The 17,850-nt window shown below is 49.3% G+C and overlaps 1 protein-coding gene across 1 annotated transcript; it reads left to right on the forward strand.

The window, feature by feature from the left end:
- The first annotated feature begins 1,565 nt into the window (after window positions 1-1,565).
- cpm (carboxypeptidase M) lies at window positions 1,566-17,705 on the forward strand. The gene is made up of 9 exons (XM_047022637.1): window positions 1,566-1,867; window positions 2,173-2,360; window positions 5,519-5,616; window positions 7,577-7,746; window positions 13,365-13,558; window positions 13,924-14,094; window positions 14,331-14,483; window positions 15,220-15,368; window positions 16,093-17,705. The coding sequence occupies exons 2-9, from the start codon at window positions 2,195-2,197 to the stop codon at window positions 16,342-16,344; spliced, it is 1,353 nt and encodes a 450-aa protein (XP_046878593.1). The 5' UTR covers window positions 1,566-1,867; window positions 2,173-2,194; the 3' UTR covers window positions 16,345-17,705.
- Window positions 17,706-17,850: the final 145 nt, after the last annotated feature.

Consider the following 17,850-nt stretch of genomic DNA (forward strand, 5'->3'; position numbering starts at 1 on the left):
GAGGGAGGGAGGGAGGGAGGGAGGGAGGGAGGGAGGGAGGGAGGGAGGGAGAGTCTTCCACTCATGCCTGAGATAATGGGCCTGACTAACAAAACAACATTTCATTCTAAACACGTATCTGTCTGGCTGTATGGCAGCTTTTCCTCAGGAGAGTCAGGTAGATTCTGGTTTGGCCCCACAGCTTCTCCACCTGCATGCTGCCACCTGGAGCTTTTCAACTAACCAGCAGCTGAAGCTGAACATGACTGGTACATTTAACTGTACCAGCTGAAACTGACAATGACTGTTCAGCTTGCATATGATGTAGTATCAGCAATTCTTTTCACGTTTTATTGTCTGTGCTTGATTGAGCTTTTGGGTTGAAGATGCATGTGTGATTCTCTGGTAGTCTGGTAAGGGGGTTGGAGGTTGAAAGTGTGTGTCTGTTCTTGTGTGTGGGAGTGTAAGTGAGAGAGAAGATATTTATATACTATTGTAATATTAACTTGAAAACGATCAGAAAACTGATTTATCCAGTCTATAGTGTCCAGTAGAATGTAATGTTAATTTGATATACAGGAAAATGACAATGAACAGCCAAGTGTATTCCACATATATTACACATGTAATCACATTCAAATATCCTGTTCTTTGTAAATAAACTGGAAGGATCGACAATGAAATAAATGAATTAATTCAGTGTGTGTGGTTAAATTGACTAAACCAAAGCCCGGGTGTAGTGTAATCCTTGTTCCACTAGATGGGCGTCCCAACCATTAGAATCCTTGAAGCGTTAGAGTCGGAACTCTCTGCAACAGGTTGCTTCGAGTTACATTCAAATAGCCATTTATTCAGCATTGTATGTGTCTGTGTGCAAGTGAGAGAAAGTTGTGTGTGTGTGTGTTTGTGTGTGCGTGCGTGTGTGTGTGTGTGTGTGTGTGTGTGTGTGTGTGTGTGTGTGTGTGTGTGTGTGTGTGTGTGTGTGTGTGTGTGTGTGTGTGTGTGTGTGTGCATATAGATTGTGTTTTTCTGGCCATGTAGCCTACAGTAGGCCGTTTTGGCTGAAAATCATTTGCCAAATTCGACTCCCAGACCGCTTTTGTGCGTGCGTTACAGCCCCATATAATCCCCCTGGATCGCCCCATCAATGAGTGCACGGTGGGGTCCGTCTGGTCAGAAAGGATGAGTCTGGCATGACCCGGTGTAACACCGAAAGCAGTATTTAATCTAGTCGGTGAAGATTTTGGGGAGTCAAAGTATTTTATATATTAGTAGGCTACTTCAAATTGATAATTAAAAAATTGGAAATGTTTGAACTGATCATTCTTTCTCCTCCACTTTTAAAAGGAATTCCTATTTACCTGTCTGATTAACCCACATGTTTGAAGTATACATTTAAGATTACCTGCTGCACAAGCAGTTACATCGACCCATCGTCAGAAAGTAAGACGAAACATTTATTTCATTCATAAGGTAGGCAATTTTTCTAACCTCGGGAACATTTAGCAAACCTGGGTGTTCAGTTTATGGTTGTCAAATAAAAGTAGCTGTTTTGGAGAGGCATGCCATTAAATACGCATTTACCTTCTGTCACTGTCTGAAGTTAGCCTACTTTGTGGCTCCGCCTCGACCTATGCGTAAGCTAACATCCTACAGCTTGTTGGAGATCAGTCAACGACGCGAATAACTGTTAATTGCTGGCGGCGAAGGGTAGACGACGTGAGGCTGTAATGGGTTTATGAATGAACTGTCAACTTTAGTATGATCGCAGACCGGAATCTGGAGAGTGTCCGCTGGTATTAAATCCTTCGCTCTTGCCCGAGAGAAGTTTCTACCGAAGCCAAGTAGCCTAATGCCAGAGTGGACACCTAGAAACTGACTGACAGAGGTAGGCAGACACAATTCTCCTATACTTTTGATCGTACTGTTTTCATTGATAAAATGTGTCAGTTTAATGTATTTCTAGCCAGAAGTAAACGTTTCAGCCTGATAAAATATTGACTGTTCTCACTACTTTAGTCTTTAATTACCTGTATATATTAATTGTTCATCTTTGGTTTCATCCACCGTGTGACCAACTGTCACAATGTGTTCATTGTAGCGGTTCCTCGAGTTCGTTCATTCACGCACAAGCTTCAGTTACTTAATATTGTTACCATAATGTTGTTAATATAACTTGGTCCCGTGGGTCAGATTGTGACTGTGCCGGAGGAGAATGATTCCAATTACGGTCTGCTTGTACCTCGCGACCCTGGTGTCGTCCAATAACTGTCTGGAGTTTCGTTATCACAACACGGTTGAAGTGGAACGATATCTCAAAGATGTCAATCTGACCTACGCCAACATCACACACCTACACAGCATCGGAAAATCAGTGGAAGGTAGGTCGGTACAGTCATACCAAAAATGACTCCTCACATAAGACACTTCAAATCTATTTCAAAATGTCATATATTTTTCTGGTAATCCACCTGGTGCAAAACAGTCTCTTAGATCAATGAAGCAATTACAGTAAGATTTCAACAGTAGGGCTACGTGTTTAACATGTGTGAACACGTCCATGGTCCACAATGGAAATTGAAGAGGTCTGTCATGAATCAGTTTCTGCTCGCATCACTGTCATTGTAGCCTGCATCTGTCTTCACTTTCAGCTGCAGAGCAGTGGTGTAGCCCAAGTATGAAGTAGAAGTGTAGTATAGTGCAGTATAGAGTAGTGGGGCAGTTTGATGAAATAGTGGACTATTGTAGTCTAGTATAAAGTGATGGGATAGAATTGTAGTCTTGTGAAATGTAACGGGCTAGTATTGTAGTGTAGTATGAAGTAGTGGGCTATTGTAGTTTATTATAAAGTAATGGGAAAGTATTGTAGTGTAGTATGAAGTAGTGGGCTAGTATTGTAGTCTACTATAAAGTAATGTGTATACTGTCAGTTAACCCAGTCCCCCCAACCCCATTAATCACTGCTCATGTTGAGTGGGCATAAGACGGACAGTGAACCGGTTTGTATATGCCTGGTCTGCCTGTGTGTCTGTGTCAATAGTGGGCATAGGATGGACGGCTGCATCAGTGGGCTTCAAGAGGACCCACTGTCCTGTCCAAAATGGTTCCCTGCTCCTACACACCTGATTCAAACGAATGGGTGGTCATCAAGCGCTGCAGAAGCCTTTGCTGATATAGTCTACACCAGTGCTTTAGAGGCTGTCTTCTGTGTGCTGTGGGACTGAAAGCCTGGTGTACCGAGGCGGGGGGGGGGGGGGGGGGGGGGGGGGTGAAGAGGCGGGAAAAGGGCCATGAAGAGTGTGGGGGCAGATAGACCAGGAAGCCAGGGGGGGCAGGGGGGGGCTGAATAGAGGGTTAGTAGAAGGGGTAAGAGAGAGGATTTGAGACGATGGTTGAAGAGGGCAAAGAGAGAAGGCTTTACGGAGAGGGGTGAGTGAGGAGGAGGGTAGAGGAGGAGGGTTTGGGGTGATTGAGGAGGGTGAAGAGGAGGGGGGGGAAGGAAGAGGAAGGGGGTTGAGGAAGGCTTAAAGAGAGGGGGAGGAGGGGGTGACAGATGTATGTGTAACAGGTTCAGCTACGCTTCTCCTCAGAGAGATCTTTGTGTGGGGTTCCCTACCTACGCCTGCAGCTGGCTATACACACACACACACACCCCACCCAACCTATTAGCGACAGACTCAGGGACAGATCCAGTCTCTTCTATCTCTTTCCCAGCTAGGATTGAATCCAGGTCTCATTTGCCAAGTCCAAACCTCCACGATCAGACCAATAGGGCGTGCATTTGGACTGAGGCAACATTGGGATTTAAAGGCATTAGACTGTAGCTCCAAACCACCTCCACTGATTCACACCAGTCCTGTCAGAGCTGTGTGTGTGTGCGCGAGAGAGAAAGAGAGAGAGAGAGAGAGAGAGAGAGAGAGAGAGAGAGAGAGAGAGAGAGAGAGAGAGAGAGAGAGAGAGAGCTGACCGTATCAGTGGAGCTGCCACTCTCATATCCAGTATTGTGTTACATTGAGCTAGCGCTTAGACACAACAGCTGATACACATCTTGGCATGGGATCAGCCTGTTAGCTTAGCATAGCATAGCCTAGTGTTTCCATATTGAAGATGTCAGCTTTTTACCATTCAGGGTTCAGTAGCATGCAATTCTTGCACAGAGATCCCTGTTGTTTAGCTGAAAAAATGTAAGTGGCTTAATATCTGCCGTCCACTATCCCCACAGACATGTGTGCGTGTGCGTGTGTGTGTGTGTGTCTTTGTCTCCATCCAGATTTCACTAGGTAGATATGTAAACGTCAAATGCAGGTCTGATCAACTTGTGTGTGTGAGAGCCAGCCTGACCAGGTGTATCTCCCTGTGGTCTCTCTCTCTCTCTCTCTCTCTCTCTCTCTCTCTCTCTCTCTCTCTCTCTCTCTCTCTCTCTCTCTCTCTCTCTCTCTCTCTGGCCTAGGCTCCACTGCTAGCTGGATACAAAGCTGGTATTGAGGCCTGACTCTACCATCCGTCTCACTGTTCCTTTTTTGCTCGCTCACTCTCTCTCTCTCTCTCTCTCTCTCTCTCTCTCTCTCTCTCTCTCTCTCTCTCTCTCCCTTCCTCCCTACCTCTCATGTTTCAGTGGTCAGATTGAGATGCAAATTTGATAGATGTAACCACATTCACCAAGGCCACGCACACACCTCTCACACACATGGGCACAAACACGCACACGACACAGAACCACAGACTAGCAATGTAATCTGACACAGTCCCTCCATGCTGGAAGGCGTGCTAGATTAAAATCCGTGCCAGGTTGTGAGACTGGCGGCGGTCCCGACCTCAGAGCTAATCTCATTGTGTTGCGGTTGGCTGTGAGGTGAGGCCAAAGGAGACACGGCTAATCACAGTTAATCTGGGACGCCACCTGCAGACACACACACCTCTGACCCTTCCACCCCCACTGCCAGGTGTGTGTATATGTTAAAGGTATGTGTGTGTGGGTGGGTGTGAGTATGCATGTGTGTACGTGTGTCTGGGTGTGGGTGTATCTTGGGAATCTGTCATCCTTGAGGGAGGGGTTCCTCTAGCTGGGGGGGGGTTGGGGGGAGAGGGGGGGGGGGGAGGGGGGGGGGGCAGGCCTAGGAAAGATACGCCACACAAGTTCAACCTGATCTGAATGGAATACCCAGAAGGTGATGTTATGAATCAGGCTCGTATGATCGAGAAACTAAACAAGCGTGTAGGATAATACACACACTGTGTGCTGATACCCACACGTACACACACACACACACACCTAAAATTGATGTACATACTAACACACACGACTAACATGCAAACACAAACCCCGGATTACTCAGAGCTGACACCCTCGCCACTGAGCATGCTCAGACTTGTTCTGTGGGAGAGCAGCTGACACCCCGTCCACCATACAAGCCAGGATCTCTGCTCTCTATAGAACCACAACTCTGTATCCAAGCTGTTGAGAGTTGGCTCTCTTGTAAATAATTGATTTGAATGTGCAATTGTTGTTTGTGTCATTGTGTGTGTGTCTTGTTTCCAGGAAGAGATCTGTGGGTTCTCATCCTAGGCAGACAACCAACAGAACACACGATCGGAACCCCTGACTTTAAATATGTGGGGAACATGCACGGGAATGAGGTAAGAACTCACTAGAACCACTGTCTTGGAAAGAATGTCTTAGAACTGACATCGTTGCATCAGTACTGACATCTTTAGAACCTCTGTCGGAAGTGGCATGGTAGAACCTCTGTGTTTGAACCTGGGCTGGTGCTGTTCCACTGAGTGGCTGTACTGGATGGTGCTGTGTCAGTCTGGGTCTGGCCTTAAATAGACTTCTGTTCTCCTCTTGTCATGCCTGGGGGGTTCAGCTTTGGGGGGAGGTGTGTGTGTGTAGCAGGAGGGGGGGGGGGGCTGTTCTCCTCAAAAAACATACAGAAAGCTCAATCCAGCCCACTAATGTCCCAGCCCTTAGTCCCCCAGCCCCCTAACCTCGCAGTCCCCGAACCTAGCAGCCCCCAGCCCCCTAACCTCACAGTCCCTCAGGCCCCCAGCTCCCCAGCCCCCCAGCAGACCCATAGGAGACAAGCAGCAGAGTGTGACCACTGCAAGAGATGGTCTCGGGGGGAGTCTTTTCACTGCTCTCCCCCCTCCCTCCCTGTTTCTCTTCCTTCCATTGTGGGGCCTCCCCTCCCTTGATGGCAGGGGTGGAGCGGAGGGGGGCTGATGGAAAATCCCTCTTCACATTCCTGATGTGACGAGAGAAAAGACGGGGAAGTCTGAAAGTGAGGAGAATCGGAAGAAGAGAGATGGAGAGAGAGGTGGAGTCATGATTTGGCTATTTAAACATCTATTTGTCTTGCCGACGAAGCTCCTTTTGAAAACATCGGAGATAGAAAAGAAAGAAGCTGGGAGGGAGAGTACAGTCACATAAGAAATGCAGGGGACATGAGCAGAGAGGGAACTGGGACAGTAGTAGAATACAGACTGTGGGAGAGACCTGACAGAAACCTGTGGAAACGAGGCCCCAGAGGAGCCATTTTGGATCCTGCAGGCCCCAGAGGAGCCATTTTGGATCCTGTCACCAGCCCCCTGAACCATTTTGGATTCTACGGAACAAATACATCCAGCCCATTCATTCAAACAAACACACACACGGGCACACAAATACGTGTCATGTACCCAGCCTTGGGCCAGCCCCACCCCTTCCAACCCATATTCCCACACTGCTCGGCATCATAACGGATATTATTACATTGTTTTTGTAAAGCTTCTATCAGAGTAGGGTTTCCTTCGCTCTTCTCTCTCCCTCTCCTCTGCCCTCACGCCCCTCCTCGCCCTCCTCTCCCTCAACTTCTCCCCCTCCTCCCCTCACTCTCCCCCTCCTCCCCCTCTCCCTTCGTTCATCCCATTCTTTAGCACCCTCTTTACACTCACCTGTAGGACAGGAAAACACACACACACACAGAACCTGGTTACCCCCTGTGTGTGGTGAGCCGACCCACGAGCAGAGGTGTTAACCCCGCCCCATCTGCTCCCTGTATGTTCTAGAACACACGTGGGAGGGGCTCTTCATATCCGTTCAAAGATGCTATTTGGAAGGAAAGTGAGGGACGGCTCAGTGATTCATGGGTTGAGGCCGAGGCATGGGGAGGAGAGAAGGAAGGCAGCGGAGGAGATGGATGTTTATAAATGAGTGTTTTGAGAGAGAAGTGTGTACATGACGAGAAGGGGTCTACGAAGGAGGCAGAAAGAGAGGGAAGAGGACAGAGAGAGGGAGAGAGGGAGACGGAGAGGGAGGGAGAGAGGGAGAGAGGGAGAGAGGGAGGGAGCAGCCGAAGGCAGTGCAGGCCTCAGCTTGTGCATCATAATCACTGCTTTGTCAAACTAGCACTAACAACACAGCAGCCACAGCAACACATCTTGTACTGGCTTACACACGCACGCACACACAGAGACATTTGCACACAAACAGACTTTAACACTGGTTGACTTGGGACAGATTTAGAGGAAACAGCAGGAACTGATTGGTTTGTGTCAGACACTGATCTCCATAAATCAGTCTGTGTACTGTCCACATTATATTTGTGTGTTGTGCTAGGTAGTGGGCCGAGTCCTGCTCCTCCAGCTGATTGACTACCTGCTCCGTGGTTACGGTAGCGACCCGCTGGTGACCCGACTCCTCACCACCACGCGCGTCCACATCCTGCCTTCCATGAACCCTGACGGCTTCGAGTCCTCCGGGCGGGACTGCATGTACTCTCCAGGGAGGTGAGCTAGCTCAACACACTGGAACACACCGGCCTGCTGCCACTCCCAGCTCTAGATCCCACTGTCTGGAGCGACAGCATGCACCCCCAGGGGATGGGATCTAGAACATTGTATTTGACGACTTATCATTGTGGTTGCTGTGAAGCACTCTCACTGTAGTGGCTGTGTGTGTGTGTGTGTGTGTGTGTGTGAGGGGAGGTTAGGAGCTGGAACATTTTGCAGCTGTCTGGCATACTGCTGCTCCCAGCCCAAGGTCCCAGTGGCCAGAGGGACAGAGGCTGGGAGATTCCCTCTGAGGGAGGGAAGGAGGGAGTAGGGAGGGAGGGAGGGAGGTGAATATAGAGGGGGGTGAAGGATAGAGGTGAAAAGAGAGGGAGAGGGGGATGAAGGAGATGAAAGGAGACAAAGCAGATGTTTTGTTGTGGTCTGCTGCCGCCAGTATCAGATAGTGACAGAACAGTTACTCCTCCTAGAACGCACACTCTCGCACAGTCACACAAATGTGTCCACTAACGCCCACAACAGTAGATTAGTACACTGATCAGACTGGTCCGTGGACGCCTCTCTCCTATCACCTATAACACATAGAACATCAGAACATCGACCTTAAACACACACACACGCTCTCACTCATATACAAAAAGACGGCAGGGCTATAGTTATTCTTACGCTCTGTGTGGGTGTGTGTGTGATGCGTGTGTCCATGGATGCGTGACCAGGGGTTCCTCCCAGGATGCATCTTCACCAACGAACCCCAAAAAACAGGAAGCACTCACCTCCCCCACTTGTCGCCATGGCGACTGTAAACAAGGGGGGAAACACAGGCTCCACACTGCCTGTGATGAAAGCTGCTGCCGTAACAACAACAACGGGCTGAAGGACAGGCTTTGATCCCTGGAGGGGAGCGGGGAGGGGAGGAGGGGGGTGGGGGCGGGGTTGAGGGGAAGGGAGGGGGGGGGAAGGCGGAGAGGTGAGGAGAGTGGGAGATGAAGGACGGCCATGTTTGTTGTGACAGCCTGAGGTCAGTTAACCACCATGCAGGAGAGGAGAAGGGTGGACAGGGAAGAGGAGAGGGAGAGAGGAGAGGGGAGAGGAGAAGGGTGGACAGGGAAGAGGAGAGGGGGGGAGAGGAGAGGGGGGGGAGGGAGGGAAAGATGGAGGGTAAGGAGAAAGACTGGCATTTGTTTCCCTGTTTCATAAGGAAGGAGGATGCGCTGGGTTAGGGGAGGGTGTGATGACCATCCACATGCCAGCACACTTACACACACACACACACATTCACACACGTACTGACATCCCCAGAGGTCCAGAGCACTTCCCAGCTCTCCCAGCACCAGGGACAGCATCCCAGCCTGCCTCACCCCCCCCGCTCCCTGCACAGCTGATGACAGCAGAGACCCATCCGCTACTCATCCCCCCCCCCCCCCGACTCCACAACCTCCAACAGGGCTCAGAGAAGAGAGACAGGGAAAGATGGGGGCCAACACCATTAGCCCCTGGCCGATAACGTAAAGGGGCGGGTTTATTTTCCGTGCCCCACGTACAGGCATGGGCGGCCGACCCGGGTGGAGCAAGGCTCCCCTGAATTTGATGTGTGTCAGTCTTCCGAATCTCTGTGTTTGTCATAGTACACGTGCAAATACACACACATGCATACATACATACACCCACGTTCATTCCCATATACACACGTACACACATCACAACCACCCACACACACAAGCACAGTTATTTTGTGTGTTTGCTGTCAGCAGCTGAGAGCTATAATTTGATATTGAGGGACAGCTGACTTCCACCTCAGCCAACATAACATTACACATAACCCATTATGTAAATATCTCCCTCATCCCCCTCTCTTCCTCGAACTCTCTCTTTCTTCCCTCAATTTTCTCTCACTCGCTGACCTCTCTCCTCTTCACTCTCTGCAGTCTCTCTCCCTGTTGTCTTTCGCTCTCTCTCTGCTCCCTTGTTCTCAATTTGCTCTTTCTCTTTCCGCTGTCTCCCTCTACTTTCTCTCTGGGCTCTGTTCTGCTAGAACCATTTCCTGTTTGACCGCTTTCTAACTCTTTCACACAAACGCACACACACACAGACACACAGACACACACACACATACTGTATACTCAACAGAAGTCACAAGGCAATGCAGCTTAAGCTCGTAGACTGGTTCCACACAAGGAAGAGGATATTGATAATAATGATGATGATGATGATGATGATGAAGATGAGGATAATGAATAAAAGGAGACCGGCACAAGAAAGAACAGAACAGAGAGGAGTGGAGAGTTGAGTGAAGGAGAGAGATGAGAGGAGGGGGGGAGTGAGGAGAGGCAGAGTGTGGGAAGGGAGAGGAGAGGAGGGGTGAGGCAGGGTGAGGAGGGGAGAGGAGGGGTGAGGCAGGGTGAGGAGGGGAGAGGAGAGGAGGGGTGAGGCAGGGTGAGGAGGGAGAGGAGAGGAGGGGTGAGGCAGGGTGAGGAGGGGAGAGGAGGGGTGAGGCAGGGTGAGGAGGGAGAGGAGAGGAGGGGTGAGGCAGGGTGAGGAGAGAGAGGAGAGGAGAGGTGAGGAGAGGTGAAAGACCCATGTCCTGTCCTGGTACCAGCATGGTGAAGGTGTCACAGCTTACATAAACGCACGTCGGCTCACTGTAAACAAAGGAGACACTCCCAGCCATTAACCGTACCATCACAGACACACACACGCTCTCACACACTCACACACTCATACATGCACTTCTCACACACACAAACTCACACATGGACACACACACAGTTGGGTATGTCACCATGCCCCATTAGCACCCCCATCTGTCTCTCTATCAGCTGACAGGATAGTGGGGGCCCTCATGGGAACAATCATTCAACTTGCCATCACACACTCACTCACACACACTCACTCACTAAGACAATCACACACACATCACAGACTCACACACACACCACTTTCAGCTGACAGGACAGTGAAGCCCTGATAGCCCTCAGACCAGGACAGCGTTTCCCAGAATGCAGCAGATCCGGACAGGGGATGGATCTGTTTACAGAAACGGATCTTTCTCTGTCAACCTTTAGACCTGGCAAACACACAGTCACACAGACGCTCACGCTCGCATGGACAGACACGCGCACACACACACACTTACACACACACACACACTCACTCCCTCAAACACACAGTCACATACACGCATTCTGTAAATGTCAAAGAGCAGTTACTCTATGTGGGGTCTCTCCCCCCTGATCTGTGAGGGCCCCAGTGTTAGTGGATTCTGCAGGGGCACATCCTCTCTGTACCAACATAGCATACTGCTGCCAGAGGCCTTGTGTGTGGTATGTTGACTGTGTGTGTGAGTGTGTGTGACTGCGTGTTTTTCTCTGTCAACAACCTTTATTGCAACATTAACCACAGTGGTTAATAAAACAGCAATGTGGCATAGTGACCAGCATGCGGAAAGACAAACAGGCAAGGGGGTAGGCAGACAGACAGGCAGACGGGCAGACAGACAGGTTAAGACCGACACAAACAGGCATGCAGACACAGATAGGCAAGCAGGTAGACAGACAGGCAAGATGATAGACAGGCAGACGGTCAAACAGACAGGCAGGCAGAGAGACAGACCGACAGATTGGAAAACTAACAGGAAAGCCTTCAGGTTGACGGACAATAAAACATGCTATCAGGTACACAGACACACACAGACAGACAGACAGTAAGACATGCTATCAGGTAGACAGACAGACAAACAGACAGACAGACAGACAGGCCACCTTTCTGTGTGGGGGAAGGTGGTCCAACCCCAGGTCTAGACCACCCAGACAGCCCCCCCCCCCCCCCATGCCAGGCCTCTTCAGGGTAGAGGAGGACAGAATGACAGAGAGAGAGCACGAGAGAGATGAAGGGAGATGAAGAGCGTTAGAAGAGGAAATCTAAGATGCACAAGACCCCTGACATCAAAGTAACGGTGGTGTGTGTACATTGAACCGTACATACTCAGACACAGCCCCCCCCCCACACACACACACACACACACAGACAACCCGACAACCACACACAGCAGCGTTCCTCCCCTCCGAGCCCTGTCGGCTCTGTTTTGGTAGACGAGGGTTCTGATGAGAAACAGGTCTCAGCCGTGCAGATTGTCAGAGAGGGGAGCTTCAGTGTGTTGACCGGGTCATGGGGCAACTTGGCCTGCTCTTCCAGGTGCTAGGAGGGGCGGGGGAAGGCTCTGGCTTCCTGGGAGTGTCACAACACACACACACTCCCAAACCTACACACAGATATGCGTACACATACACATAGGGACTTCCATACACTATGTGCAAATGTGTGTACTGGTCTGTGTGGGTGAAAGTGGCTTGTATCTCTGCCATGCTAGCCACCACACAGGAAACCAGGCGCCCTGCTGGCTCCTCCTACTTCCCCTGCAGCTGCTGCCTCGGTGACTGGCCTGGCACTGGTTACAAACACACCCAACACACACACCCAGCACACACACCCAACACACAACACACACCCCAACACACCCAACACACCCACCCAGCACACACCCCAACACACACCCAACACACACCCAGCAAACACACCCAGCGCACACACCCAGCACACACCCAGAACTGACCCGAGAGAGAGAGAGAGAGAGAGAGAGAGAGAGAGAGAGAGAGAGAGAGAGAGAGAGAGAGAGAGAGAGAGAGAGAGAGAGAGAGAGAGAGAGAGGTGAAGGAGACAGAGAGAGATGAGAGATGCATACAGGAGGTCTAATCAGGTGACCAGTTTCCTCTTCAGTCAGAAGAGAATCAGAGAGGAGAGGAGGAGACGATAAAGAGGAGCAGAGAGCAAAAGAGAGGGAGGAGGAGAGGAAGAGGACAGGAGTAGAAGAGGAGGAGGAGAGGAGGAGGAATGAGCCGACGAGGGGGAAGAGAAGAGCAGAAGAGATAGCAAAGGAGAGGAGCAGAGACAGAATTTGAGCGGAGAGCACTGAGGCACAAAGACTCCTCTGTGTCTTGAGAAGGAGAGGAGGGAGAGAGGAGGGGGGTAGCGATAGCTTGCTAATGTTTACCCAGCCAGTCAGTGGTTACGCACGGACAAGGTCAGCAAACATCCTGTCACTTCCTGCTGAATATCAACTACTCTCTACTAGTGAATATCAACTACTGTCTACTACTGAATATCAACTAATCTTCTAGTGAATATCAACTACTGTCTACTACTGAATATCAACTAATCTTCTAGTGAATATCAACTACTGTCTACTACTGAATATCAACTAATCTACTAGTGAATATCAACTACTGTCTACTACTGAATATCAACTAATCTACTAGTGAATATCAACTACTGTCTACAACTGAATATCAACTAATCTACTAGTGAATATCAACTACTGTCTACTACTGAATATCAACTACTCTACTAGTGAATATAAACTACTGTCTACTACTGAATATCAACTAATCTACTAGTGAATATCAACTACTCTACTAGTGAATATAAACTACTGTCTACTACTGAATATCAACTAATCTACTAGTGAATATAAACTGCTGTCTACTACTGAATATCAACTACTCTACTAGTGAATATAAACTACTATGCATATGATGACATCCTTCCCCCTTCTCTCCCAGGTTCAATAAGAACGGTGTGGACCTGAACCGGAACTTTCCAGACGCGTTCTCTCGCCCGGAGGGGGAGGGGGGCGAGCGGGAGGCCGAGGTGCGGGCCGTAATGGACTGGCTCGCCAGCGAGAGCTTCGTCCTCTCAGCCAACCTGCACGGGGGCGCCGTGGTGGCCAGCTACCCCTACGACAACAGCAATGGAGGTCAGGACACGCACGCTACACGCACGTGCACACACACATACTTACACTCACTTACTCACTTGCACACCTGCTTAGGGCTCACACCTGCTTAGGGCTCCCCCACTAAGAACACCATGAACTAATAGGTAACAGTGTTGCGTGACCTGTACAATGTGCTCGAAATCACTAACCAGCTGTTGCACACACTCAGACACGTAGACACACTCGGAAAACTCACATCCACATGCACACTCAACACACACACACTCTCTCTTTATGCGTGGAACAAGAACATTCACTCTGAATATGGATCCTTGTGAGCTGAGGCGTGGTAGCCTGTGACCTGAGCTACTTTCCTGACTTCCTGTGTTGTTGTCATGTGACAGGAAGTGAGCTGCAGAAAGGAAACAGCGTGTCTCCAGACGACGATGTGTTCCTCCACCTAGCGAGAACCTACTCCTTCACCCACGGCAGCATGAGGAAAGGAGACAGCTGCTTCGACTCCCAGGACTTCCCAGATGGCATCACCAATGGGTACAAGTGGTACCAGCTACCTGGTGAGTCTCTAATGGTGTTTACTGGTACCAGCAACCAAATGAGTATCTACAAGTGCCCAACAAGCACGGTAGCGGAGCCCTGGAGCCATGCATTTCACCATGGCCCTCTCCATCTCCCCCTTTCCCTGTGTCTCCTCTTCTCTCCTTCACCTCCCCTGACTCCCTTCCTCTTCTCCTCACCATCCTCTCTCCTCGTCCTCCTCCTCTTCCTCCTCTCTTCCCCCTCTCCTCTCCAGGTGGCATGCAGGACTATAACTATGTGTGGTCCCAGTGTTTGGAGATCACCCTGGAGCTGTCCTGCTGTAAGTTCCCTCCAGAGAAGGACCTCCTAGGCCTGTGGAACCTGAACCGGCCCGCTCTCTTAGCCTACATGCAGCAGGTGCATCTGGGTAAGTACCAGAACCTGCATCCATACATGGATAATATATATGGCGCAGATGGTTAGGGTATAGCTCAGTGGTTGAGCATGTAGCAGAGAGATAGCGGGTTCAGATCTCCCCTGTACTTCACGTTGGATCAAATCTTTCAAATACATTGTTACTATTATCATTATTATTACCAGGACCAGCAGCACCCACACACGTACATCTGAGTTACCACATATACAATCTATCTGACTCTGACACACACACACAGCACACACAACCAGGATACTTTGAAGGACATCCAGGCTGATTCCAGCAGTGTAACCCTAACACTGTCAGAGTGTGTGCTGGGTTTGTGTGTGTGTGCGTGTGTGTGTGTGTGTGTGTGTGTTGGCAGTATGCAAAGGCAGGTGTCAGAGCAGCCAGCTGGGAAACACTTGACTTGATAGGTAATCGAGCTCAGGGATCATCTACCAACCTGTGTGTGTGTGTGTGTGTGTGTGTGTGTGTATGCGCATGCCCTTACACCTGTGTGTGCAGGTGTACATGTGTGACGGTGCAACAGCCTATCTGTGTGTATAGTTGGTTGTTTAACAGCTCGTGTCTGAATGCATGTCTGTGTGTGTGTTACATCTGTCTGTGTAACACTTGTGTGTGAAGGTGTGTATCTAGATGTGTCTAGCTGGTTAACACTATGTGTTTGTGTCTAGCAGTGTAACACACTGTGTGTGTGTGTTGTGTGTGTGTGTTGCTGCTGCAGGTGTGAAGGGCCAGGTTCTGGACTGGGATGGTCAGCCGGTCCAGAATGCCGTAGTGGAGGTGGAAGGCAGGCGGAACCTTTGTCCCTTCAGAACCGACCGCCATGGAGAATACTACCGGCTCCTTCTGCCCGGCAACTACACCTTCAAGGTGAGGCTGTCCTCTGCTGGCAGGGTGTGGTATTACAGCCCTGCTCACCGGCCCTACGTTACAGTTTAGACATTTTCCAGAGGAGAAGATAGGAAAGGACAGAAGGAGGAAGAAAGGAGAGGAGTTTGTGTTCAGAGGTTTACCAACCATGTGGGAAAGCAACAACAGAACACTGTTGAGACCCTGCTCACTCAGCCACATTGGATTTGGCAGAAGTAGTTACAGAAACACACCAACACACACACCAACACACACCAACACACACTCTTCCATGTGGGTGGTCTGGGCTCTGGAGTTGAGGAACAGTCGTGTCAACATCCATGTGTGTTTTCTCCCAGATGCTGCTATAAACATCTAGGAAACAAACAAACAAGATAGGCCAACATTCCACTGGCTGGCGGCAAACAACTTTATTAACTACGCTGTGCTTAACTAGAGGAATGTAGAAACAAGATTATTGTTTTTTTTTTAAATTAGGAACAGTCAAACAGTCTCATAAGTAGTGGTTCTGTTCCATGAAGTTCATCTGTGGGTCTCTGCTGTTTCACTGGGTTGTTTTATCAAAGGCTAGAATCCTGCAAATCATCTTTCCTGCTAATAATTAAACCGTTAATGATTCATTTATAAAAATGTATAATAATTCAGTAAACTTTGTACATGTATTACTGTGCATTCTATTGTTCGTATATTCACCTGTGTTTTTGTATGCGTGTGTGTTTGACAGGTGACGTTCCCTGGCCACCATCAGCTGACTGAGACCCTGAGTGTTCCATACGGTCCTGACTACTCCTCCGCCCTCACGCACAACTTCCTGTTACAGAGAAGCACTTCCTCCATCCCCTCGCTGCCCCCCACCACCCCCTGCAACACATCCCAGCTGTGGGGGCCCCTGGAGGGGCACGCCAGAGCCCCACGGCCCCTCTGGACCTCCCTGCTCCTGGCTCTTACACCCCTCTACCTCCTACCAGGACTGTAGCCTAGTGTGCTACTGCTGTGTACTCGCATATTGTCTAGTGGACACCTGCTACGTACCAGCACACCATAGAGTGCACTACTGCTGTGTACCAGAACACTATCGAGTGGACACCTGCTATGTACAAGCATACTATCTAGTTAGCACACTCTCTACTGCACTACCACTGTGTACTGGCACGCTATCTACACTTGGTGTAGCCTTGTAGTACTTTCATGTGGACAACTCCATTATGCTACGCTCCCCATCTCGTGCACTACTCCTGTGTACTAGCACACTTTTTAGTGGACACTTGCTGTGGCCTTGGTGTACTTTCTGGTGCACTTGAGCCCTGGCAGTTGGATCTGGACCCTGGCGAAGATGAGTGGATTCTTTTCTTAGTATTGTATATTTTTCTATCTATTCAAACACTTGTATTGCTCTCCTTGCACATACACATGAACCATACTCGTGTATCAATGACGTTTGTCTGTGTTGCCCTGCAGTGTTGATCAGCTGGGCTTAGGAAAGGGGGTTAAGAAAGAGATGTGTGGGGCTAGGGCAGAAGGGAGGAGGTCTAGGGGGCTAGGGAAGGAGGAAGAGGAGTTTCAAAGTTATTGTTGTCTGTCATGTACAGTCACTATCAGTATTGTTCCCCTGACCCTGTACACCCCTGACTTTTCAACCCAGATCCTCACTTCTGTACCTCCTTTGCTAATTCCATACACAGGTTTCCCCAGTCACTGCCAAACCCTCTTAATCTCCACTGTGCTCATTCAAAGATACAATTCACACTTGTGAAACTGTCTATATACCGGTCACCTGTAATACTGTCTATATAGATTACTGGTCACACCCGTAATAGTGTCTACATAGAATAACACTGAGCACACCTTAAAGATGTTGGTGACCCTCCTCTGATCTGTCCTTGACAGAGGGGAGGTCAGGTGTGTTCTGTTCACCCTTACAGGGGTGTTCCTATAGACGACTATGGACATGGGCTGCCTAGGAGTACAGGGTGGATAGAGACAGTGATATCAGTTACTGTAATATTATATGGCTCTAATAACATGATCAATATATGCATCGAGATGTGAAGAAATGGAAGTGGTCACACTTAAAAAAAATACTATTATCCAAGTCTAAGACTGGATTCACTATTCAGTTATGTTGCTGGGGTAGGAAGATTTCATGGAGGTCTTGTTGAGATCGAAGGTTCATTGCGTGTGTAGACTGCATGCCATGCACACTGTAGGTATGCATTATGTGCTCACATGACCCCAAACCCGACGCCTTGTCTGTTCTACCTCAGAGCCCCGCCCACCTCAGTCAGCAGCCAATAGAAATGTGTGGTGCCTTCACCAATAAACCTACCCCACCAATCAGCTTACCATGTCTTGTTTCTCTGCTCGACAGCCAGTATTTACCATTAACATCTTTACCGTTACCATCTTAAACAGTTGTAGCCGCAATAAGTTTGACCTGAAAAAAATCACAACGGAAATATGAATTGTGAATTCTGATTTGCTA

This window comes from Hypomesus transpacificus, chromosome 7 (genome assembly GCF_021917145.1).
Source record: "Hypomesus transpacificus isolate Combined female chromosome 7, fHypTra1, whole genome shotgun sequence".
NCBI lineage: Eukaryota > Metazoa > Chordata > Actinopteri > Osmeriformes > Osmeridae > Hypomesus > Hypomesus transpacificus.